At 40.1% G+C, this 24,368-nt stretch overlaps 3 protein-coding genes across 6 annotated transcripts; 1 reads left to right on the forward strand and 2 right to left on the reverse strand.

The window, feature by feature from the left end:
• The first annotated feature begins 908 nt into the window (after positions 1–908).
• LOC110842571 (NACHT domain- and WD repeat-containing protein 1) lies at positions 909–22,680 on the forward strand. 3 transcript variants are annotated; one of them, XM_022088343.2, is made up of 31 exons: positions 909–1,855; positions 5,255–6,283; positions 7,043–7,251; positions 7,914–8,002; positions 8,078–8,165; positions 8,295–8,423; positions 10,860–10,898; positions 10,988–11,087; positions 11,154–11,280; positions 11,357–11,410; positions 11,525–11,602; positions 11,679–11,840; positions 11,925–12,092; positions 12,705–12,835; positions 12,899–13,000; positions 13,065–13,290; positions 13,653–13,808; positions 14,188–14,325; positions 15,073–15,186; positions 16,935–17,043; positions 17,146–17,342; positions 17,842–17,909; positions 18,692–18,818; positions 19,069–19,684; positions 19,775–19,894; positions 19,973–20,184; positions 20,265–20,378; positions 20,449–20,509; positions 20,604–20,738; positions 20,816–20,896; positions 20,975–22,680. In XM_022088343.2, exons 2-31 carry the CDS (start codon positions 6,219–6,221, stop codon positions 21,109–21,111), a joined length of 4,152 nt encoding a protein of 1,383 aa, XP_021944035.1. In that variant the 5' UTR covers positions 909–1,855; positions 5,255–6,218; the 3' UTR covers positions 21,112–22,680. The 3 variants fall into 3 exon arrangements, with proteins under 3 accessions (XP_021944035.1, XP_021944036.1, XP_035702707.1); XM_022088344.2 differs by lacking the exon at positions 909–1,855 and adding an exon at positions 4,583–4,598; XM_035846814.1 differs by lacking the exon at positions 909–1,855 and adding an exon at positions 4,671–4,781.
• LOC110842572 lies at positions 8,610–10,742 on the reverse strand. Of its 2 annotated transcripts, none has more exons than XM_035846815.1 (8): positions 10,548–10,742; positions 10,393–10,474; positions 10,175–10,299; positions 9,952–10,108; positions 9,678–9,872; positions 9,431–9,595; positions 9,206–9,364; positions 8,610–9,130 (listed from the first exon to the last, which is right to left on the reverse strand). In XM_035846815.1, exons 1-8 carry the CDS (start codon positions 10,609–10,611, stop codon positions 8,659–8,661), a joined length of 1,419 nt encoding a protein of 472 aa, XP_035702708.1. In that variant the 5' UTR covers positions 10,612–10,742; the 3' UTR covers positions 8,610–8,658. The 2 variants fall into 2 exon arrangements, with proteins under 2 accessions (XP_035702708.1, XP_021944038.1); XM_022088346.2 differs by having other exon boundaries at positions 10,175–10,304; positions 10,389–10,474.
• LOC110842573 lies at positions 22,672–24,274 on the reverse strand. Its single transcript, XM_022088347.2, has 6 exons — positions 23,977–24,274; positions 23,743–23,859; positions 23,535–23,682; positions 23,075–23,463; positions 22,858–22,991; positions 22,672–22,786 (listed from the first exon to the last, which is right to left on the reverse strand). Exons 1-6 carry the CDS (start codon positions 24,085–24,087, stop codon positions 22,780–22,782), a joined length of 906 nt encoding a protein of 301 aa, XP_021944039.1. The 5' UTR covers positions 24,088–24,274; the 3' UTR covers positions 22,672–22,779.
• Positions 24,275–24,368: the final 94 nt, after the last annotated feature.

Consider the following 24,368-nt stretch of genomic DNA (forward strand, 5'->3'; position numbering starts at 1 on the left):
TATTGTTTGTTGAGAGTATTTATTTTGTCACTACATCCTCCAGTTTTGAGCATGATTTCCTCATTTCTACGTATTTTACCCAGAAGTGAAGAAATGGGAAATTGCATGCTAGCTCCTAATTTGCAATTCTACAGGCTGGTGCTTTGATTGAAATTTAATTGATTGTAATCCAATCTCCCGTCATCTGAATGGATGACAATTGAAAACTTCCATGGATGGTGAAAACTCAAGAATCCGATATTGTTGCTCTCCAAGCCTTGCAAATGAAAATTGGAAAGTCGGCGTTCTTGCTCAACTTGGTTTTAGGCTGCATGCTCATCATAGCAAATAAGAAGTGGTGGCAGTACTAACGAGGCCGTGTGGAATGAGAAGAGAGCGTCAGCATGGGAGAACATTTTACTATTGTACCGAAAACCCTTTAGCCGAGTCCTAAAGTCGGTCCGAGAAATTTCATGGGTCCGCTGACTCGGGTTCCCTCTTCCTCCTACAAACCATGCACAACTTGGTTTTGCTGGGCATCCACTCACCAAACCCCACCGAGTACGAGGGTGTCACATTACGTACCAGGATGATGAGCAGCAGTACGTTGCAGTTGGTGGAAAGTTGTGAAAGTTGTGCATGCCCCGGAAAAGCCTATTGTTTTACGACGGGACTCTCCAATTTCCATACACATTGGTGCTCAGGAGATATTTGGTCTGGCCCAGGGTGGAAAGTGGTGGGATATCGGATGGCTTATACGGTTGGTGGGACATGGCTGGATCAGATGGATTGAAGGTTTGTTGCATGTTGTTGGAGCCAAATGTTGAGCTAGAGCAGCAGCGACTGCTCGAGATATCGAGCAGCAAAAGCAATGTTGGTAGGAAAGAGTTAGAATTCGGGCTCCCCGTTAGTTCCCACTGTGGAAATGTGGAGATCAGTCGGTGGAGCCAGGCAGAAGAAGGACTTTTCCCCGTTTTATATATTTTCTCATCCTTGTAAACGCATTCCTCGGACATTACAACTCTCATTCCATGCCAAGAAGTGCAAACGGCAAGTCCTGCTCTCTCCCACAGACTCGACCCAGTCCAACTCTCCGGACTGCATTTCTTCACTCTCTTCCTCCTCGCCATCAATTTCAAATTCCAAACAATAACTACAAGCTATCATTCATCATCAGCAGCAGCATTACAAGTCTGCATATATTTTCCTCCTCGTCTCCTTAGCGTTCCCAACTCTCCTCAACTAAATACTTACACATACACACATCAGCCTCTTTCTTAAGCGTGAGAACAGTGTGACGCCAGAATAGTATTGCCATACATATTATCATTATTATTGCACCATCCCGTGTACTCCAACTAAAAACTGCTAAATGACCTTCTCTCACTTCATCCACCACTACTTTGGCAATATCGTCCTCCTCACTGCTTTTGTGCCGCTACACATACCGCTGTTTTACTCTCGACATTTGATTCATAGAAATCTCTTGCAATAAAATAATATTACACGTTCCTCGTTGACCAATCTGCCATCACTCAAAATTCTTACGACTCCAACAAAGCCAGAGTTCTTGCGGGGTTATGTTACATACGTCGTGGACGGGTTTCAGACACACGGACCGAATGCACCACAGTAATAACTTAATAATTACTGGTGAAACGTGCTAAGTGAGTGTAGCTGCAAGTGAACATACTGATTTTCTACGCGAGACTCCAGTCTTGGTGCAGTATTGGTGGTTATTTACAAGACCGGATCAATTCTTGTGGTCATTATTATTTACCAAACTGGCGAGACCTGATTGATTCAACTTTCATCAACCGATAATAAAAATTGAAACGTTCGTGATTCATCTGACCTGAAAAGTGGAGATATTATTGTAAGTACCAATTTGTTATTTTTAAAACTTGGGTCGCGCTGCATGTAAATTAGTGGTCGCTATCTATTACTTATTGTTAGTAAGTAAAGCAAGCGTGGTGTGCTCAATCTCAGGAAGTCACTATCATCTCTCTCTTCATGGCTTGCTGAACTATTTTGAAGGCCTTGATTCATACTATTGACAGATCACGGTGTACGCAAAATTATTTGCACAATTTTAAAAATAGTTTCAAATGCTGCATTTACCAGTTTTTGCGACATCATCAGAGTAATAATGCCTGTAAAGTGGCTGAGGAGCGAGACATTGGCAATATGCCTATGCAGCATTATTCTATCGGCAAATGTCGAATGTGAGAAATGTACTCGCATTAATTTACATATTATGTCGTTAGTGTATTGAGTTAGATATAAATATATTTATTTTCATGAATATATACCCACGTTGCAACTTCCCGTCACCCATGTGGCCATCCAACAAATGTCTGTAACAGCAAAAATCCATTGTCGCCAATCAGCATCATGCCCATTTGTATGTAATGCGAGCACTAAATTCATGCCAAAATTTCAACGCGATTTCTACGACCTATGCCAAATTTTCAGCATTCTGTGAACAACTTCATTTAACACAAATCAAGCGAGATCAACTCCCGATCGTTGTGAAATACTGACAGGTTTTCCTTATTGCTTGGTGCAATGTAGTGCCTTAGACAATTCTAGGTACGTACCAACAACAACACACACACGTAGACGGTCACTGCGATTATATTTATAAATACATACACACCACACGCACTCGTGCTGAAATGATGTGGTCGTTCGTCCTGACAGTCTGGATAGAAAATAGATCCGATTTTTTCCCCACTGCTGCTGATTTGACTGTGCGTTTTCTGCTACAAAAAATAACTATTGCGAGAATTGGCATCTCTTTGAGTCGTCTCACGCAATCTGCGAGACACGTTTCTTTCATAGGAACCATTTCATAAAGCCATTTAAATTCAATTGAATAGATCCCTGATTTGGCGTTGCCTTACAAGTGCAATTTCTGCTTTGTTAAATATGTAGCAGAGCAGAATCATAATATTTATATGTATAGTATACGTTCTGAATCTGACTACAGTTTAAAGTGCATAATTGTGCTCCAACATATCGTGCCATTAAAGGTAATCTGTCGTCCTTCGCTCACCCGAGTGCATGGTTTCTGTTGTGATATAATTTGAATTAGTTCACAATTGAGCGAAACACCACTTTGGTCTGTTGAGTGTAATTGAATTTTATTGCGGCATGATTATTCCATTTACATCAATGAGGTTAATCCAGACTACGCATTGCATGGCTTCGTTCCGAAAGTTCATAATTACTGTTTCGTCGTGCTTTCGCTGCTGCCAGAATTTGAAATTGAACTTGAATACTGACACATTGCAACCAACGAATATTTATAGGACTACGTAGCAGGCAACTTGTGCAACCAACCTGTTTCTCTGTTATCTAAATACGATGGTAATAATAATCGTAAACGAAGGCAGGCATGGATGTGAACAAGGTTGATAATTTCCATTCCATTTATTGCACTTTATATTATTCGATTAATTCATTTAAATCGTTCATAATTCTCTCCTTTTAAAATTAATTAAACTACGTAGCAGCCGACCAAGATGTGACTTCACTCTTATTTGTAGCAAAAATCACAGACTTCACTATAATACAACGAATACTTTAGTACTGAAAAGTGTAAACTCTATCCAGTGTAGATTTAAAATGGTAAAAGTGGATCTACATACATTTTAGCGTTATCTAGCTTCGGATTTCGGATCGATTGCGGTGGACTTTACTTATTTGTTTAACCGTCCGTTCGCATCATTTTGTTATTGTGCATGTAGTGATATGTGCGGATAATTGGACGACATGTACAGCGTGTATATCTATGAATGTACATATGTGGAGCATTCTGTTAAGAGGTCACAGTCCAGTTACCAGCGAATTATGGAACGCCACACTTTATTGCCCTACAACATTCTCACTGTTGTAACACAGAAGCATGTTAATAAATGCCTTCAACTTTTCCATTAACGTGGTGATCAAGTTGACAAAACATAAATACATCTACGTTATAGCATCATAAGAACTTATTATGAGTGTCTCTCGTCGAAATGGTGTTTGCTGATATTAATTGGTTCATGTTAAACAGCCAAGGTTTCCAGTTATTGAACTTTAGCCTGGAGCATTTCTAATATGCATACGTAGTTCTATACGTATATGTAAAGGACCATAATAATAATATGATAGATCAACGCTTGTTTACTTGTGCGACATTTAAAGCTTCATCCATCACGGCCAAATTTAATTGCCACTAAACAATAAAGCACCAGTATTGTTTTTCACTTGCAGTATAAATGTGTACGTATCCCATGAAATATTGCATATTGATGATTCAATAGTGCTGTTAAAAATAAATGTACATATATTTGGAGAGCTGGGTGGTATTACTGTAGTGGATTAAATATGAGTAAAAAAGTGGATGTCTAGTGTGATGTACGTGGATGTGGATAGCTTTGGTGGAAGTAAATGAGATCACGACCTCTCCACCATAGATCATGAAATGATGGAATTTTGATGATCTCTATATTATTGTCACTTTTGGTCCCAGCAGTGAAATAGATGTAGTATTTGCATATTCACACATGCAATCCATTCTGCAGCCACTGCGCTAATATGCACATATCTGCTGTCTGAGTCGATTTAACTTGGTGAGTACTTTAGCAAAATAAGTTATGCTCCTTCCTTTTAAGTATTTTTGGTTAGTGAAAACAGAGTTCGAAGGTGAAAGTGAGTAACAAAGGACACAAACACTTACGTCATACGTGTATTTAGACGTGGAAAAACTTGAATAGAAGTGGCATGTTCCATTATAAATTGAGAAATTGAAAAAAGTAAGCTTAATCGACATTTGTTTTCCTTTACGTTTGAGTGCTTATTCACAATTCAAGATGTTGAAAATACACATAATTGTCGTCTACGTCATTACATGACGATTTTCCTGTACTGAAATTCAGCAAGTTGTGAAATAAGCTGAATAAACTACGGAGAGACCCAGAAGGACATGTATGGATATTACCTCATTTGAGTTTTGGCTTTTTTTTGACATTTATTGAAATCAGTGTGAAATTTTGCAAATGATGTAGGGAAATGGTGGACTGCATACAATTCAAACTCGGAAATTGCTTTTTCTAATTCCATGTAAATGTTCTACACATGAAAGCACGAGTATGCGTGTATTTATGTAAAGTCATACTTGCATATGTCTCATCATCGTCGACTTGAAACAATGGGTTTATATTGAGCTGAGCCATCGGAACGCAAACTAAACAAACCTCAGTATAAACGTGTTTTTTGAATTTTTCAGATTGCATCAAGTTGAATTGGACATTTATTGGAGCCTGTAATTGGACTCACTTTCTGAAGCCAAGAAACTTCCTCAATGCTATTTGACATGGTTTATATAAAGTGACAATTAGTGAAAATTACTGACGAGTGCTTTGAACTCTGCAGTTTCTCTGAACCGAATCAACACAAAAAATTTCCCAGATATCTACTGAATTCATCCTTAACTAGATTTTGAGCCGCAACTTCCCTACGCTTGGATTATCGGTCTACTGCTACGAAATTATTCAGCTGAGCATCCAAGGACCAGAAGAGAATATTGCGAATAGGTACACGGAGAACGGACCCGTTATCCAGAATAAATAGGACTTGCATAAGCTGTCGTGGAAGGAGAGTAACCTTGACCTACTGCCCCACGGTGCGGTCTGGTGAAACTTGAAAGCACGTTCGTCCCAGAACGAACGGTGTGCTGCTAACCTAATCACAAAGTATGATCTATATAGCAAACAACGGCACAATGCGAGAGAACCAACATTGTTCAACTAGCCACACAACTGCTGCTCCGAATTCGGGGAATTGAACTTGTCCCCCACCTGACAGCTTCCCTGCACCAGTTCCTACTATAAATCCTCTATGAAGGCGTAAAAGTGCGTGGGGTGTTTTCTCCTCATCATGATAAAGGTCAGGCAGCAACAAACCGCATCGTAATCAAATGCAGTGTGTTATCCAATGAGCCAATGATTCAGCATCAATTACGAAGCACTGGACCCCTTTTTAGCCGTCAAAACAGATTAGTCTGCGGCCAGGAAAATTTGGAAAATAATGTTGTAGACAGTGACTCACACTCACCGAGTATGCGATAATCGTAATTTGATCAGACTCGCAAACACCCCGACCGACCGTGAGGCATTGCCAGATTTGGAGCTTATCTCTGTGTTAAACAGTCGCCCTTTTCTTCTCGCTCGTGTCCCATCCACGGTTGAACCATGGGAAATCTTTGTTCCAAACGCAAGAGTAGCGATAGCATCTCCGAGAAATCGGACGACATTGGGTGAGTAAATCTTTGTACATTTTTTTAACAAATTGGTGAAACTCATGCTCGTCGTGGAATGTAACTTGAAGAGCGAGCTATCGAACTCAATTGTGCAGCTTTTCCCGATAATGCGGGCAGAAGAGAAAATTGTGTTTATTTTGGATTAACTTTACAACTTTTTGAGTGTGCACAAGTACCGATTATGCAGAGACATGAGTCTGAAACCCCTAAGCTGCGATGCACCACTTTTCGTCTATATAAATCAGTTTTGGGGAAAGCATAATTCACGGAATGTCCTATTGGTCACGTTATTGTCTCTCTCGTCTCCTTCTTTCTCTCCTCTCGCTCGCAGGTCTCGACAACTGAACCCTTTTAAAGACCTGGTCTGATGCCCAACTTTCAATGCTTGGCGTTCTCTATATATAATTTACATAAACTCGATAATCCGTCATAGATTAGTTCAAGAAGTAATGTAATTGACTTTATGTAGTTAAGCACATGCAATTGACTACTCTGAACTCATTTGAATCGGATTTACTGTATCCAGAAATAGTTGGTTTATGCTTAACCCTTGATTGTAAGACATTTCGAGTTGTCACGATTTCCCTTTAAAATCAATTAGGAAGCGTAACCATTTCTGCTGCACGTAAACACTTCAGTATTCGACATGAACCTTAAGGTCTTGAGTGCTCAGATCACGTACTTAAGTATGTACGTGATCTGATGGATACTTAAATATGTACAAATATGTTACTGGATGACAATTTATTTTGTCAGGTCGACAAAGAAGTCTCGAGAGACGCCTGAGAAACAGGACACACCCCAAAACCACGCTGATTATGCGAAACGTCAAAATGGGGGTGCAACAGGTCAGCCAACTACGTCACCAACTCCAGTACCAGCAGGTGCGAAGGCAGAGCAGCCCGTCGCCCCAACGCCCGCTGCGTCCACCAAAAATAGAAAGGCGGCGGATTCTTCGTATTCAGGTAACATGACCAGACATGAAGTAGAATTGGGTTTGATAAGACCCCAACGCACAGGGCGTATTCTCATCGATCGTTCAGAATTATTTATACGCAATTGCTTATTTTCTTGTGTTGAGCACATGGGTACGTACCTGGCGCAAATTGTTTTCTCCAATCCCACGCAGTTATCACCTACGCATTCAACTAACGGCCACATCGCGTAGTTCCCATAAATATTCCTTACGCTAATCCTTTTAGGCCTTTATACGAAATGTGTGGATTTCGGACAGTTTGAATGAATCTCGACCTGAATTGAATTAGTCAAACTCTTCAGTTCGCGTTGATTGATGCATGTTGATCCAATTAATTCCTGGCGATATAACTCATCAAACCGAACCCACGCCTCGGATGATCGAATTACAACACGTGGGTGGCATTTTGTTGAGTAGGTTCATTAATAAGATAATTAAATTACATTGCCTAGTTTTACACTGCAAACTCGATTTGATCACTTTGAACATTTGCAAATTTGCAACTCCAAAAATTTGCATGTATTTCACAAAATTAGCAGTTAGAGACGACATTCATCTATCCGATTGATAATTTTATCAACTATCTGCTGAAGACGAATATTTGCACATGTACATACATACAATTGACGACAAAAAATTTTGACATGGCAGGAGATTCCGTGTCGTCGCCATCCACTGTGGATATTCCCTTCCCATTCGAGCTTCCGCTGGAAATGAAAAAACAGACTGACAACGTGAAGGTAAGAAATATTTGATTCTAAGAGTAAATAGTTTGATTTACTTGGTCTTATAAAATACAAATATATTACTGTAAGAATCTCATGCTGGGACGAGTGGCCAAGGTCAAGCCGGTCTTGAAAGGAAGGAAAATCAACCTGTACATTTGCGCCTCATTTTCACAAGGTGTGTGTAGTACCATCGGCCCCCATGTATATCCCATAAGTCTCCCACACGTATTCCGTATATTCGCCTGTTCTAGTAAATAATTGCCATCAGGATCAATAACAATGTGTATTCCGTTGAAAACTGTAGACTTTCGACTGGAGAAAGGAATTTTCCACACCGTTGTGTATCCGGCTCTCCGGGAGCTCTGTTCTAGTCGAGGCTACGAACTCCATGTCACTGATCTACATTGGAAAACGGATCTCGAGAATCAACAAGGTAACTGCTCTGGGAGAAATTATCAATACCACTAACTAACAAGCTAACAAGCCCGTCGAACCAAACCATCCATGCATTTATGTATGTATGCACTGCAGTGATGATCCGGATTTTCCTTGTCAATAATTGAATGGCCATAATGATGCCATCAGGATGATTGAATTTGGTTGCAAATGGTTAAAAATGTATGGTCTTTTTGTATTTTCTTTTATTACGGAATCTGCACCTAGTGATTTTACCGTCTGTAATCAACATTATTTGTACTATTATTTGCTTTTCTTAACGCTAAAGCCTTATCTCTTTTGAGTTGCACTTTCTCTCGGATCAAGTCTTCCTTCTCAGACTGTAATTTTGTGATGGTGGTAGTGGCGTTTTCTTTCTCACGGCACAATTCTTCATTCTCTCGACGCAAGTTTTCTTTCTCTGACTGTAATGTCGTGATGGTGGTAGTGGCGACGTGTTTCTCTCGGCGCAATTCTTCATTCTCAGACTGTAATGTCATGATGGTGGTAGTGGCGGGTTTTTCTACAATATTCGGAGTTGGAATTAACGCTAGCTTTTTGGGGGGGAATTTTATGGTTCCTTGGACATCCAGCAATTTGGACCGTTTGAGAGACGAATTTGTCAAATTAGCAAATGGCAGTTTCGGAGGGAGGCTGACATAGGAAGATGTATTTGGGAGCGTCATAGGTTTGGTAGAGGAGTTCCTTTATTTAAAAAAAGTATAATTACAGCATATACCTTAATACAATGATCGCGAAAATAATAATAAACATGTTCACCTTCGTCCTTTAACTGACCCAAAAGACACTTTCCCTACTGCCTTCCCCGTTTTTGCTGGGCAGATAGGTTGGTGTCTAACCATATTTGACTTGACTGTGAATTGTGCGGGACAACCTGGGCACTTGAACGATACCTCGTTTGTATGAGTGTTACCATGTCTAGACAAACAAATTAAATTATCCTCTATATTGTATGGGTTTTGAGAAACATAAGACGTCAATTACAATTTTAGATTAGATGAGTAGGGGGTAGTAAATGGACAACCATTCACTTTGCACCTATACCGACGGAGTCGAGGCTTTGATGATCCACTTTTGTGACCAATCGTCACCACTAACTCTTCTTCTTTCTCCTTGCCAACACGTGTCAGTAACCCATTCAATTTCTTACTGAAATAAATATTTAAAAAACATACACATATATTTACGTCCAATATAAAAGAATCAGCATTAGAAGTTATAAGTTTCTTACTCGATTATCTGATTAAGTTGTGCAGCAATAGTTTGAAATACTGCGACTGTCGTTTTGCTTTGAAATGATCCAGGAGACCCATCCTTTTGTCGTCGATACTGTTTGAGACCAGTGGCTGATTTAACATTTACAGCAAAGATAGGAAAAATCACATGATCAGTCTTAACGGCTGTGAAACTTGGGTCGATTTTGTCCCTAAAAAAAGATGTACACATTTACATACTTGTATTATGTATATGTGTAATAGATCTTAAGTTTTATCAACACTGCTTACAAAATGGAACAAGCTCCTGAGTACGCATATTGTATAGCATTATTTGCTGCAACGAGAGGATCACTGTACACCGACACACCAAGCGTTATCTCTCGAATCCTGCTATGTGGGTCACACCAGAGTAGAGCGGTCATCGCGTGTAAATCAACCGTGTTAGCTAAAAAAAATGGAAACTTAAAAATTGCAACAATGTTTACTTCAGTTTGTCTGTTTTACTACTAACCAGACATTTCCATGACCTCTTCCTTCGTGATTTGTACAGCACGCAATTTGCCATCATCTCCTTCTTGCAGATTGAAAATGAAATCACGGTCGCTTAAATCGTCTCTCGAAATGTGTTTAACGGAACTTTTCTGGATTTATTTAAACATGCAAAATTTACTATTTGAACTTCGAGTATGACATTAAATGACATTATTCGTGGCTGTGATACTTACATACGAGCACACCTCTTTATACAGTCTGTCCCTCAAATCTCTGACTTGAACAATAGCCTCTACTTGTATATTGGCTTGTTCCCTACCTGCAACAAAAACCAACGAATATTTACATAACCGCAACTCAATTCAATTTTCTTTAAATGGCAAAGTACTTACCTTCACCCCCGTCCATTAATTCTTCCTGCATTTTACCATCCCGCAAAAGAAACCGCCGTAGCATTGTGAAAACTAGCACCGCACCGATAACGCAGACTAGGAATTTTTTGCGACAAATTAAATATTATTTTATTTCCACCATGTGACTAGTATTTACTACTTCACCAAACGTCAGTGTTTGTTGCTGTTTAGCGCACAACCCAGTCCACATGGTTCGACTTGCCCCACATGTCAAAAGTTGTTAATAATACTAATAGTACTTTATTTGTAATTTATTATTCTGGGAACGCCATGTAATGTGGAATCAACAAGATCATCAATTTCCAGAATTGTGTTTAGGAGAACTCCAACGTACGTCCGACTCTCATTACAAATCAAACATGAAAGTAAACCCTTAATCAAAGTTGACTAATCGCAAATTATTTGGTCGGCGTTCACAGGCCAGTTGGAAGTCTCGTACGTGGTCCCCGTCCTATTTTTAAGCAACTCTTTAGGTGAATCTCTACTACCGAAAACGGTAGAGCAGCAAGATTTTGAAATGTAAGTATGACATTTATATATTATTCAAATGTACGTTTCATAATATTTCACCCACGGATTCAACAGGTCATTAAAGAACGTTGGCGATGTCGAGAGTCGAAGTTTATTGGAAACCTGGTATGAGATTGACACTCACGCGGAACCTCCTTGCTACCGACTCAAACCCGTCTCTGCTCATTTACCTAAAGTTCGGGTACGGATTTTTTCATTTTCTATTTTTAGTGAAAGTAAAATAATTTTAATTTGTTGCGTTACTATTATTTGTCCAGTCTACCACGGAGGAGGAGAAGAACCAAGCAATAAATCAATGGCGTGGGATTGTGGTTAGTAGAATTTTTATGCTTTGTGATTTTAAAGGAACATAATATAACAACAATTTAACAGTACCTAAAACGGCATTCGCGTATGCACATACTTTTTTGTATTTCCATGTTTAGGAGCAGATATTGGGCATTTTTCTGCGAGTCTTTCCTGCAGAGCTGAGAGATACGTACCTAACGACTGTAATTGAGCAGGTGAGCTCCATACAAGAATGTCAAATACGCTATTCAAGTGCAATAATTACGCTCTGCCGTCGCCTTGCGTTCTCAGGAAATCCACAATTCCATCTTCATGAGCAGAGAGGTGGGCAAGAGGTCGGTGTGGTGTCACAGGGTGTTCACACAACTCCCAGCTGGACAGGACGCCAATGACTCCACTCCGCTCACCAAGGAGAAAAGTCGGAGATTGGAAGCACTGCATAACGAATTAAAGGTGCCAAGACCCGCATCCTGTTCTCATAGCACGTGCATAAAGTACGAAATAATTTCATGGTGGGATACTCTCGATTTTGTGTAGAATCAACTATCCACAAGTCACATTCTCCGTTTGCTGGTCAAATGGGAGGCGGATGGCTTATCTCAGGATAATGCAGAGCATGCCGCGTATCTTCAAGAGCTCTCTGGACAACTTTCTACCCAACTAAAATCCATTCTGGACGACATTATTGAAGAGGACAAGGGCAAAGTAAGACGGATTTAAATGTCGTTCAATAATTCTTGCCGAAGTGCATGACCTCATCTGCTGGAGGTGGAGTATACAAAAATGTCCATCGTTTTGAGCAAATTGAGAAGTAGTGTTCCTATTCTATATAAATATATTTCCACACTTGTGAACTTGAGTGATGGATATATATAAACTCTCAAGAAGAGATGACTGATTCTAGTCAAAGCAGTGGTGACCTTGTTCCACATTTGTAAAGCCTCGGGATCTCTTTTTTTACTTTCTCCCTTCTTGAACATTTACCTGGTTTCGGTTTGTATCGGATTGGAATGGGCAGCCTGCGGGGTTCAGAAGAGAAAGTTTCTTTCTGTTCTCTTTGAGAGCTCCTTTGTCATTGTCATTTCCCATTCCTTTCAACATGATTTTGTTTGATTACTTATGCGATGTACTCCCATTTCGCATTTCGATGGAGATTTAGTCCCCCTCGCATCCAAGTACTTATCTGGGCGGACAGCCTGTAAAGTTTACTCCTCAAAAAGGTCAACATATTTAGAAAGATGAAGATGGACATTTTTGTCACGTTCACCTTTTTGTATATAGAATATGATTATTAACTCAGCCGACTCTGTGTTCCAGGCCGTGTGGAAGTCATCGTATGGTGTCGATGGATTGCTTTGTTCCGAATTGATGCAACACACCATTTTCTGCCAGCAGTCTGCCAATACTTGTTCCATACCGTTAGAGAATACCCTTAGTGCTATCAAACAGTAAGTGTAAGATTTTAAAGTAAAGAGCAGAACGATACGTCACTGTTGTGATCATGTTTGCAGATATATCGCTAGTGACAAGTCGTACCCACTGGTTGTTCATGGAGTGAAGGGATGCGGAAAGACATGCTTGATATCCCGAGCTGTTCAACAATGTCTCAACTGGTACGGTAAAAATCAAGCTTGACTTTAGTTAACTGGGGAGTAAATTTGTTTGTTTTCTTCAAAGGTTCCCCGACGCCTTGATAGTTTACAGATTCGTAGCTCTCACTCCCGAAAGCTCCACTCTTGTTCAAATCCTTCGAACCGTGGTGAACCAACTGACCTGTCTCATCACTGGAAGAACTTTCTGGATACCACACAATGTCGACTGCTATCGGAAAGAGTTGTTCAAATTGGTGTCTTCAAGTCCACAAGCCTCTTCTATCATTATCATTATCGATGGAATTGATGAGGTATGTGCATACATTCGTACACATGCAATATTTTATACCTGCTTGGAACTCAAGCGTTAGAACTTTAGATTCGGCGTGAGATTTGACATCTCACGAATTATTTAAAGAGAATTTATGTCTGCAAACAGAACAGAATTTGTTTTGACGTCATATCTGATTTGAGACATTACTCAAGTTGCCCCTTTTGCGCAATCTTACTTACGTTGGCGAAACGACACGTTTAGTTACTACAGTTCTAGACAAGTTTCGCCTTTGAAGTCCATATTGCATGAATATTGTGTTAGAAATGTATTGTTTCTCTGAAATAGGGAGGTAAATTGATTGAGATTGGTTTTGTATATGAAATTTTGATTACCTTTCAGTTGGATCCGCTGGTGGTGTCAGAGTTGAGTTGTTGGCTGTCGGAAGAAATGCCCTCAAGGATGAAGATAATCATGTCGTGTTCAGAGGCTTCAGAGGACACCTCCGTCTTTCAGATTATCAAGGCCAGTTTGAAGCACGAAGACGCTTTCATCTCGGTAATTTGATTTCTTGTTATTTTGTGAAGCTCTAATGTGACCTTAGCTATTTGCAAAATTATTTCATTCGAAGGCTACATACGTAACAACAGCTTTTCCCACCAAGAGACGCATGGAAAAGTAATGAGCAGTTATTCCATTTCATTGCAGAAACTTTTTCATTAGTTTATTCAAAGAAAGAGACGTCTGAATGGAAGCTGTAAAAAAGTGTCGTCATCTGTGTCGAGTTTGCGACTTGTGTATCGCATCAAGTTTTCACTTCGTAACAAGTCGAACAAGTATTTTGTGTGGGCAATGAATATGGCGTCGCCATTTAGTTATTCTTATTATCGCGTAGCTATTCATTGGAACATAAATACTTTATTTGACATTGAAACAGGTGCCGAATCCGAATCAAACAGCGGCTGAAGGGCTTCTAACTGCGACTTTGCTTCAATACTGCCACAGTGCTGACGGTGACCTTCAAAAGAAAATCTCGTCTCGATTGAAGCACTGTACACTGCCTCTCTACATTAAGGTAAGCCATCCATATGTCTCAAATCTTGTCTGGCCAAATTTCGCCCCATTGTGTGATACCTGTTGTGGGATTTCGCCACATCCGTCGACCACTGATTGCCCCGTGAATACCAATCAAACACGGCATTATTTTCAAGTTGGGGCCCTGTTGTGGTCCCATCCTGAATGTCTTAGAGAATGTCATGGAGAAAGAGAGCAATAAGTGGGGACGGATAATCTCAGTCCACCTTCTTCTGGGTGGACTTCGTCCTCGTGTTTTCCTCTAAAGCACGCATTGCACCGTTTTTGAGCAACCTTTGCCCTTTCCCTCACAAGGCCACAAGTCGAGCTGCTCTCGAGATTGAGTCCGCTACTCTTTCTCTCTCTCTCAATCGTCTCACTTTCACAAATACTTTCTCCACCACCACCACATCTCACTCTTTGAAACCGGCATGGATGAGTTGTGGTTGGAATTTAGAATGCATAGACCAGAACCAGAGCAGAGCTTAGAATGAGAGTGATTTGACCCAACATTTCTCTTCACTTACTTATTCGTGCTGCCTTCGATTCGATTGAAAAAAAATCTCATTCAAGTGGTTTAACTGGGATTACCACAAATTCCTTGTCGCCACTTTACACAGTCCAGATGTACAATTCCGCTCACCTTTCGCTCATTCAGATGTGGTTGTGGCTACAGAAATGTGTCGTCGAATGCATGTGACATACAAGATACAGTTCATTTAAAGATTTTCTTGCTAAAATCTTGCAGGTGCTGGCTTGGCAAGCGTCCATTGGATCCGTCGACCTGTCTGGGACTGGTGATACCCGATCCGTAATCAACGATCTGTTTGACTACCTGGAAAAGTCCTTGGGCAAAGAGAAGGTAATAAGATTTCAAGAGAAAGTGCTCGGCCCTAGTGGCAACTTGTGCTCTCCGCATGTGAATCGTAGTACAAAGAACAAATCCAACCAACCAAGCAGCTTGTAGGCGAATATGTGCATGTGATGTTGCCCTTGATTATATCTTGAGATGAGACGAATCAAGTTCATTTCGACTTTTTATTTGTTCTATTCTCTGACCTTTGAGGTTGCAAATGCGATTGCAAATACAATATTATTTGAATTATGAACAATACAGAGGACACAGGCTAATGCGCTATTGGACTTGACTTGATCGGCTTGGAAGGTTTACTTATGGACAATGTCAAGCAGAGCACTTGTGCTGAATCCAATAACGTCTAAATGAATCCATGTCATGATTATACCTCAACTAAACCCTGGTTAGCCATCCTCTTCAAGATGTTTGTTTAATTCTATTACGCAATCCGACATTATCACGTTCTGTGAGGACAAGGATTTAACCTCAGAGTTGAATAAATACACGAAATGATTATCTGAAAATCCTCTCCAGGAAAATTCTCTCTCCGCATTTCTCGGTCTCCTTGGGATAAATAAATCTCCTGTTGAGAACCAGCTCTAGAAAATGGCTATACAATAGTTGACTCCCTTTCACTCACTCACTTTTCTTCAACCTCGTCTACATACATGTACCTTGGACTAAAACAAAAGAGAATAATTGAGATTTACTGCTACAAAATGTATTTTGCATATATTTTCATGAGTCAACTTTTCAAGACATGCTCAAAAAATTATTAGTAAGACCATAAACGGCTTTGTTCGAAATATATTTGACTTTCCATTGGTCACTCTCAAACACAGCTCGTCAATGGGTTTCCACGACTTGTTACTTATTGCATATTTTTTTCTCAAATCAAGTTTTCAAAAATTTTCTCTTTAATTCTCCTCTGTTTTCAGACAAGGCTTGGTTTGGCCTTGCAAATGTCAGATTTCATTGTTTTGACATTTGTTGCGCAAAGTTTGGCATTGCTGCTTAAAATGCTCAACTTGTTGTGCAATCCCTTTGGTTAAAGGCTAAATTTCTGTCAGGATCATGTAGATGGAAAATGTATGCATGCGACTCATGGACGTAAAGGAAGCGACTAGACTACTACTGTGTAAAGCAACTACAAAAGTGCCTTTGATCAAAGGGCAGAGGTTGTATGCATATTTGTACATGCAAATTATAATTGTGCCACTGTCACCATCATCACGTGCAGGCAGACGATACATTTATCTGTGATCTCATTGGGAGTGAGAACTTCAATGGTCTCCCATGATCATAATTTCTGAAAATAATTCGAAACTCTGCTCTGGCCCATAAGGCTGAACGTAAAAGTCAGAGAAGGAGAAAATGTACAGAAATGGTAATCGTTATTCCATCAAATAGAAAAGCAGCAGTGTGACATTATTAGATTCACAAAATATTACACTTCTGTCACCATACACATCCTTGCTTATGTCAAGCTATGTATACTGTCTGTTGCTTGCTACATCCTCCTCCTCCTCCTCTCCTTTTTGCTTGTCCTCCCTTTGCGAGTGAAGACAGGATAATAATATTAAATGGATCGCTTATTATGATTATTATCCTCATCCGTCGCGACAAATCTGCTTTGGTCTTTCTTGGAAATCTTCATTGGGACTAGGAATAAAAATGCTTTGATGTTTCCCTCCCTCGTTCTTATGTGAGGACGGATGGAAGATATTCATGTATTTTTGCAAACCCGTCTGCAGGTGGAGTACACCTTGGCGTTGCTGTGCGCATCTCGCTACGGCCTGTGTGATTCTGAGATTTTGGATTTGCTCGCCCACTCGCCCACCTTCTGCTCCAGTGTCACCCATCGTAAGTGAATTCCAGATATTACGACCACTGCCGACAATAATTGAGTGTGGGAGTCAGTTTCAAATGCAGAGTTTCTCATTTTAATTATCTATGTGTGTTTAGTTGACTGGGCTCCAGCGAGCTTGTTCCTGGCGCAGTTGTGCCAAAGTCTGGGACCCTTTTTGGAGTGGGGGTCGGCTGGCGGATCGTTGGTAATCCGATGGAGGGACCAACTGATGAGTGAAATTGCCAAAGAACGCTACCTGGGGAAGGGCGAGACGTCTAAAAAGACTCGCAAACTGCTCCTCGACTATTTCAAGGTGAGATTGAGATCTGGTTCCGCACAGGTCGCTGCATGTGCGATCTTATTGGGCAACTCTTTTGCGAGATGAAGAATGAGAAAACTGCGTCAGAGTGGGTTACAATAAAAATTATAATAAAAGGCTTTCGATTTCAATCCCATTAAAGTGATTCGTTGTGTAAATATTGTTATGCAAAGAGGAGTAATTCGAAGAAAGTGAATCATGAAAACATGTTATTGAGTAGCTCGTTTCTCCTTAAAAACTACTCGATTGTTATTATTCCATTGTTCGTACTACTATTGTCTACACGCAAACATCGCTCGTCAACCCACGCAGTTTTTTTCTCATATTCATGTACAGACGGGTATTGCCCGATCTGTGTGTTTCTTTATATGGGAGAGTGAAAGTCCTTTGAGAGGTTTATATTTCGTCCTTTGAAAAGGGAAATTATCGAATGTTCCCCATCATTAAATGTCACAAATATAAATATCATACCGGTTGTATTGTCACATTTCAGTCAAATTGGAAGGACAAGAAGAACGGGCGCTTCCAGAGCCAGCCGTCTGAGGTGCAACCGGGCAACAGGTGAGCATAATGGTGCTGTACATGGATAACTGCTTATAAAGGAGGAGATTTCTAATACGTGGTCTGGTGGGGGGATGAGGAGGATGGTTTCGACGAAGGGGGTGCGTGAGGTGGTGGGTGCGGGATAATAGATGACGGAAAAGTGGTTTACTTCCATTTCCAGCTCGTGTGGGCGTTGCTTTATGGGCTTCCATTCACAAATTTGTCCTTTTGAGCAGAAGATAGAGCAAAGAGAGACTTTTGTGCTTCGGTTCACCTTGAATTACTCTGTTGTTGATCTTTGCTAAAACCTACTTCAAAGTAACGAGAGAAAGCTCCCTCACCAACGGCCCAATCCCCCAATTTGCCACTAATGTGATACTCGCCTTCTTTGTCAAGTGGACTAGTTTTCAAGGGTTGTCATCATATTTCCCAAGCCAAGAATTATGATTTTAAAGTAAGGTTGCCCTCCCTGTGTGGGCAGATATTTGCTCTATGCGTAGGTTATCAATGAATCAAATTGATATTGTTGAACCAACTGGAGGGGTTGAATGAGGTTTTGGAGTGGTGAAAGTCGTGGTGGGGCTTCTCGAGATAATGAAATATGGATTGACATGCTTGATCTTGACGTGACCTTTCTGCTCGTCCATCTATACGATAACCACTCCTTTTTAGACGAGTATGCACACGTAGACATTTCTAGAGTGGAGAAGAAAGAATTAAAAATAAATGTCAGCATGTGACAGATTGCTGCAGAAACAAGAGTAATTTGTACCAAGTCTTTTTGTTTGTCATGTATGTAGCTATCAAAGGAGGAAATTGGAAGAAATTCCAGTTCAGGAATTTCACTTGGATGGCTCCATCAAGAAGTCGTACTTGTGTAACTTGAAGTGGTTGGTTGAGAAGCTCCAGGGATCCTCGGTCTACAATGTGAGTCCTCTTTCCTATCCTACATGCACGTTAATAAGGCTACACCTTATAAACGCAATATACATACGTCCATTATACCCCCAATTGACTATACCCCCCAGCTAGTTACACCCTTGTTCATGTTGCTCGTACGTAACGTTACGCATCCGAGTCGTAATCAACAATCTCATTTAATTTTCTTAAGAGCATAGAAATAGCATTCGCAGAAACAAAGACTAACACCTACGCTTGATTTAATTTGGAATTCAAGGTTATCGAGGACATTGTGATGGAGTCCAAAGGCGATACGGCCAACCTGGACGCAGACCTTTCCCTTCTCCTCAAAGTACTCGAAATGAGTGCAAATGCGCTGAGCTATGACGGCTCTCAATTTTTTGGCCAAATTTACGGCAGATTGCAATCCCTGATCCAGAGCAACTCACCTGACGTGAGCAAATGTTCCTTTATGAAGAAAGTGTACGAGGAATGTGAGAAGCCACGAGTCCCGTCCTTTGTCCCCTTGTCCTCCACTCTCCTTCACAACCCTCACGACCTCGCTGCACTCCTCGCACAGGAATCAAAATCCTTTCAAGAGTTGGGAGCCGGAGAAGTTTATTTTGATCAAATTACACGGTTAAAATCCGGAAACGAGTATGTCGTCAGCCTATCCACGTCCAACGAAGAGGTGATCGTGTGGGACGTGAATCAAGCCAAACCAGTTCGGACCCTGCGTGGCGTGCCTAACCCCAACGACTTGAAAATCATTGATAACACACGAGTCGTGCTTTTATGCGGAAGAGAACTTCAGATTTTTAATTTAGATGATGGGTCTTTTGTGAGCAAAATGAAGGGGATCATGAATCAAAAGATGCCCTACTACTCGCCAGGTAAGTACTTAGATGGATAAGCATGCCAATTACTTTACTTTTAGTCATGTGGCCTTGTTGCCTACTAGTTCAACACGTTTGTTTCTGCAGTATCAGTCCCTGCGTCAACTGGACTACATGATGAGCATCACATCGTGTCCTTGTCTCGAAACCGAATGTACGTGAATCTTATGAATTTGACGAGTGGAGAGTGCATCTCGACTTTCAAAGGTAATTTTAAACAAGTGACTTTATTCATTATTTGCATATAATTTGACAACAAGACTCAATTTTGGTCTCTATTGTAAGTGGGTGAAGATCGCTTTCTCAATTCTTTGATCGTCTCGGAAAATGGAAAGATTTTGGTTTGTGGGGACGAGACACAAAAACCTTTCCCACTTTTAGTTTGGGACCTTAATTCCAAGAAATTAATTTATGATCTTCGCATCCCGCATCACGAATTTGTGACCAATCTGTCGGCAATCACAAAGGAGGGACATTTCGTCTGTTGCGTTTGCAGGGTACGTCACCATCCTTGAGTTACAATCTGAATGTTTTAACATAGAAATAATGTTGCCCTATGAATTTATCCCGTCTGTAGGAAGTGGATGATCCAGGACCCAACTTTATTGTAGTTTATGACCTTCAAAGTGGCACATTGTTCAAAAAGTGGAAGCCTGGCTACAGCACTCACGCCATTGCCATTTCTGCACAAGTTGGTGTCATAAAAAGCTAAAAATAATTAAACAATTGTGGACATGTGTCTAAGAAATTTTTCCGCGCAGGGAGGTTGTGTTATCAATTCGCTGGAAGACAATCGAATATTGGTGTGGGACTTGGTTACTGGTAATAACTCGCTTCATTCACATATTTCTTGACCTTTTTTGTTGAAATCAATTCAGTTGATCACTTGATAACAATGGTTATTTATTTAATTTAGGAGCCTGTAAGCACTCCTTGCACAAACACACTGCCCCTGCGGACACTTTATTACTGGATCATACGGGAGCCAGGTGTCTGTCCTACGACTCGATAGGCAGAGATCGTACCGTTTGTCTCTGGGATTTAGCCACAGGTTTGCTAATTTTCTACTTGAAAAATTTGCTGTTTTTGGTCCTTCTCACCAACCTTTGTCATGTACTTTGGGTTCAGGAACATTGTTTGCCTCATTTACGCCCGATCTCCCTTACTCCGCCTGCGAGGTGTCCAATGATGGCTGTGGCGTTGTTTTTGGTGAGAAGATTATAATTATATAGTTCAGGGGAAAACCAATTATTTTAAGTTTTGACCAATCAATTTGTCAATGCGTAGGTTTCAAAGGACGTCGAGACGTAGCCACAATTCTGTACAGGACGGAGCAATCAGAAGAGAAGGTTGATAAAGAAGAGAGCTTCGGAGATCCCGAGAACGCTGGGAAAATAACAGATCTGAAAAGTTCCGACAAATAACTTGACTAATCAGAGTTATTATCATCACGGCTGACCACACCCACTATGTAGTTCATTAAGAATAACAAAGAGGCGCGTAGGAGCTTTTAATTTCACAATCGGATACGAAAGAGCACGTTTAGCAGACCACGTATGACCCGCGTATAGGCTCAACAACAACTCATAAGATGTTCAACAACGCTACATGTCACATTCGAATGATTTTAATTTTTACCTGTATAACAAATCGCAGAAGCTCAACCGTTATTTGCACATCTAGTCATCTCGAGCTTCCCTATTTTAACACTGTAGCCTATGTATTGCTATCGAGCGTTCAATTCAGGTGCAATTCCACAATGATACATAAGATATATTTATTCATAAGGGTATCAATATACAAAATTAGAACCCCTCTTCAACCCCTCTGGTTTTGTCGACTTTGTTTACCCCGAATAATTTTACTAGTGACTTTTATTATGTTTTTTATCGTTACTTCGTTGTCGTTTTCTTAATTTGCCAGCTCCTTAATTGTGAGGTGAGTTCATTGTATTATTAAACAACGCTTGACGCTTCCACTACTATTCTACTTATTGTTACTGTTATTACATGAAGTGCGTACGTCCTTGTATGCACTATAATCGACGTAGAACGTAAGACCCGTAGGTGCCACGAACCGTCTTATCCTCCTCCCAGCTGGTTTGGGATTTTAACGATCTAACATTTATATATGTACGTATAATATATCAAATATAATATTATTAATTTTAGCTGGTAAACGTTCGCCTGATAACGTTTTCTCTGGAAGCAATCGTTATTCATTTTGTGTTTAACAGGCTTTTTAATTACGCAAATAGACCAATGAGTTCTCTCACAGTCTAGCAATCTACAAACAATTTCCACAATTTGCTTAATGAAGATGAAGAAATTAATCTCATGCGTTCAACTAATCATCCTTTGAAAAAGTTTTAATTAATTTGGCTAAACTTGGACAAATCAACATAATCTTCATAATCGGTTACGAACTAAATCTATAAATACTTAATGTCATGCACATTACACACTAATTGTTGTGCTGACGAGTAGGAATTCGTACACCTCGTATCTCGTTCTGGTAACTTGCTGTACAAGTTACTATGAGCATTCTTCCCCATTTTTCATATAATTTAGTACTTGATAGCCAATTTTAGACATCTCCACTCTGAACGCTTGATTTAAAACCCTGTCTGTACTGTCATTATCCTGGTAATCATGTGCTTATGTGGTTGTATTTAGATGAGATATTTTGTCTTCTTGAATGGAGCAGGAGAGACAACAGCTTATTGTCTCACGTTATAGCACGAATAAGAGGAATATATAATTTGTAGCAGATCAATAGTATATTTATGAAAGAATAATTGGTGTGTGGAAAATGTTGCTGGACGATAATTTTTGTGAATCATAGAAATGAATGAACGATTAGAAACGAAGCTCACAATTTAATGAATAGATTTCATTAATTGCTATACACATACCGTCTCTTATGTTTTGTGTACAAAGTTTTAAGTGAAGAAATATGATGTCTAATAAAATATACCCGTCTTATTGTCGTTACCTTGCACGAGGGTAGTTCATCAGCTCCCTGTTTTATTTCTATCTTCACTTTTGCATAAGTTACATATTTCAAACTGTCATGGGTTTGAGGTTGATTCTTTAGACTCTAGATTCAGCACAATTTGACAATTAATTTCAAGATTTAGCATGCACCGCATTGCAGAAATAAATATTTACCTGTAAACATTCCTCTTGCACACTGGACAACTTTCACCAGTCTTCAAACAGAGTCTCAAGCAATTTGGGTGAAAGAAATGCTGACAGGGAGTCACCTTGGCCGTTATCATGGGTGCAAGACAGATAGTACAGACCTACATAAATATGTAAATAGCACACATGCACACTCTGGTATAAATGGTACAGAATCAGAACGTTCCTCCAACTGACAACTCACGTCTTCATAGTCTTCAATTTCTCTCGGGGAAGCCTCTCGAAATTCCTTGATGCTATCTAACTCAGTCTTTAGGGTTTCCAGCATCTGTTTCAACCCTCTCCATGGCCGATACACGTTCGTGAAAAGGGTCAAAGTGACTAACTTAAATTGCGGAAGGAGTGGGATAAGAACGCACACGCTAAGAAATATTGTCGACCCCCTCAAAATAATGGCTGAGTATAAAGTTTCCAACCCCTGGATTTTCTCCATGAGGCTGGGCAAGTAAGTCATCAGGTTTGGAATCATCCCTTGAATTCGTGGTTCCGTCAACGTGTAGTACGTCAAAGTGAGACAAAGGTATTTCAGCGTGGGCTGATTTTCTAATCTGAATCCATGTTCAGCCCCCAAAACTGCAAAATACATAAGAACGAGAAAAATACTACCACTTGCATTCGTATGGATTTGAATTCCAGTGACTAACTTAAAAAGAAGCAAACCACAGTCACAACAAATGTGACCGCTTTGGTCCATTCGAGCCCGACGTTTATTGATGTCAACGCCAAGTGTTTGACGTTGCTGTTGGGAGCAATGCGAACGCTCATATCCCAGTCTTTTCGCTGCACAATTTCCTGGAAGGTGTTTACAAATTAAATTTCAAGCCTATGCTTTATCATGAACATGATTTTTACCTTAACGTATGTGACACAATATGTTACAAGGTGGCAAAATAATAAACCATAGATCACACTTGTTGCTCGTTCTTCTTCCTCGAGGAAATTCCTGGAGCATAACGTCACGAAAACGAGCTGCGCATATACCAATATGTAAATATAATAAGGAATATTTTTCAGATAAATAGTTCACATTACGCCGAAAGTATTAAATAAGTTTAAATAAGTTGAATTGATTGAGCTAGATCTGACCTGATTCATGAGAATTGACAAATTGTTGGTATATTTTCCATCCTTGGGCTTTTTCCTGTGGTTATGCAGTCTCTCGTATTGATGAAACACTGCTGGATTTATGATTGACATCTTCGTCGTGGGTTTCAATGTTTGCACTTGATCAGGATGCTTTCTCTAATGATCAAAATGACAAACAGACGATGTTTCTTGTGATCTCAAGTTCGCAAGTTTTGCAAATGTATACGTACACATGTACATATTATGTACCCACACAAAACAAGATACAAATCCTGATTTTCCAGTAAACCGTCGGATCGCTTATACCAACCGATGTACTTGTCCACCGTCTGCATGTATGTATGTAACTACAAATATAATCTATTTCTATTTCTGAGCACCACTAAACTAAC

Source organism: Folsomia candida, unplaced genomic scaffold (genome assembly GCF_002217175.1).
Source record: "Folsomia candida strain VU population unplaced genomic scaffold, ASM221717v1 Fcan01_Sc001, whole genome shotgun sequence".
Lineage (NCBI taxonomy): Eukaryota > Metazoa > Arthropoda > Collembola > Entomobryomorpha > Isotomidae > Folsomia > Folsomia candida.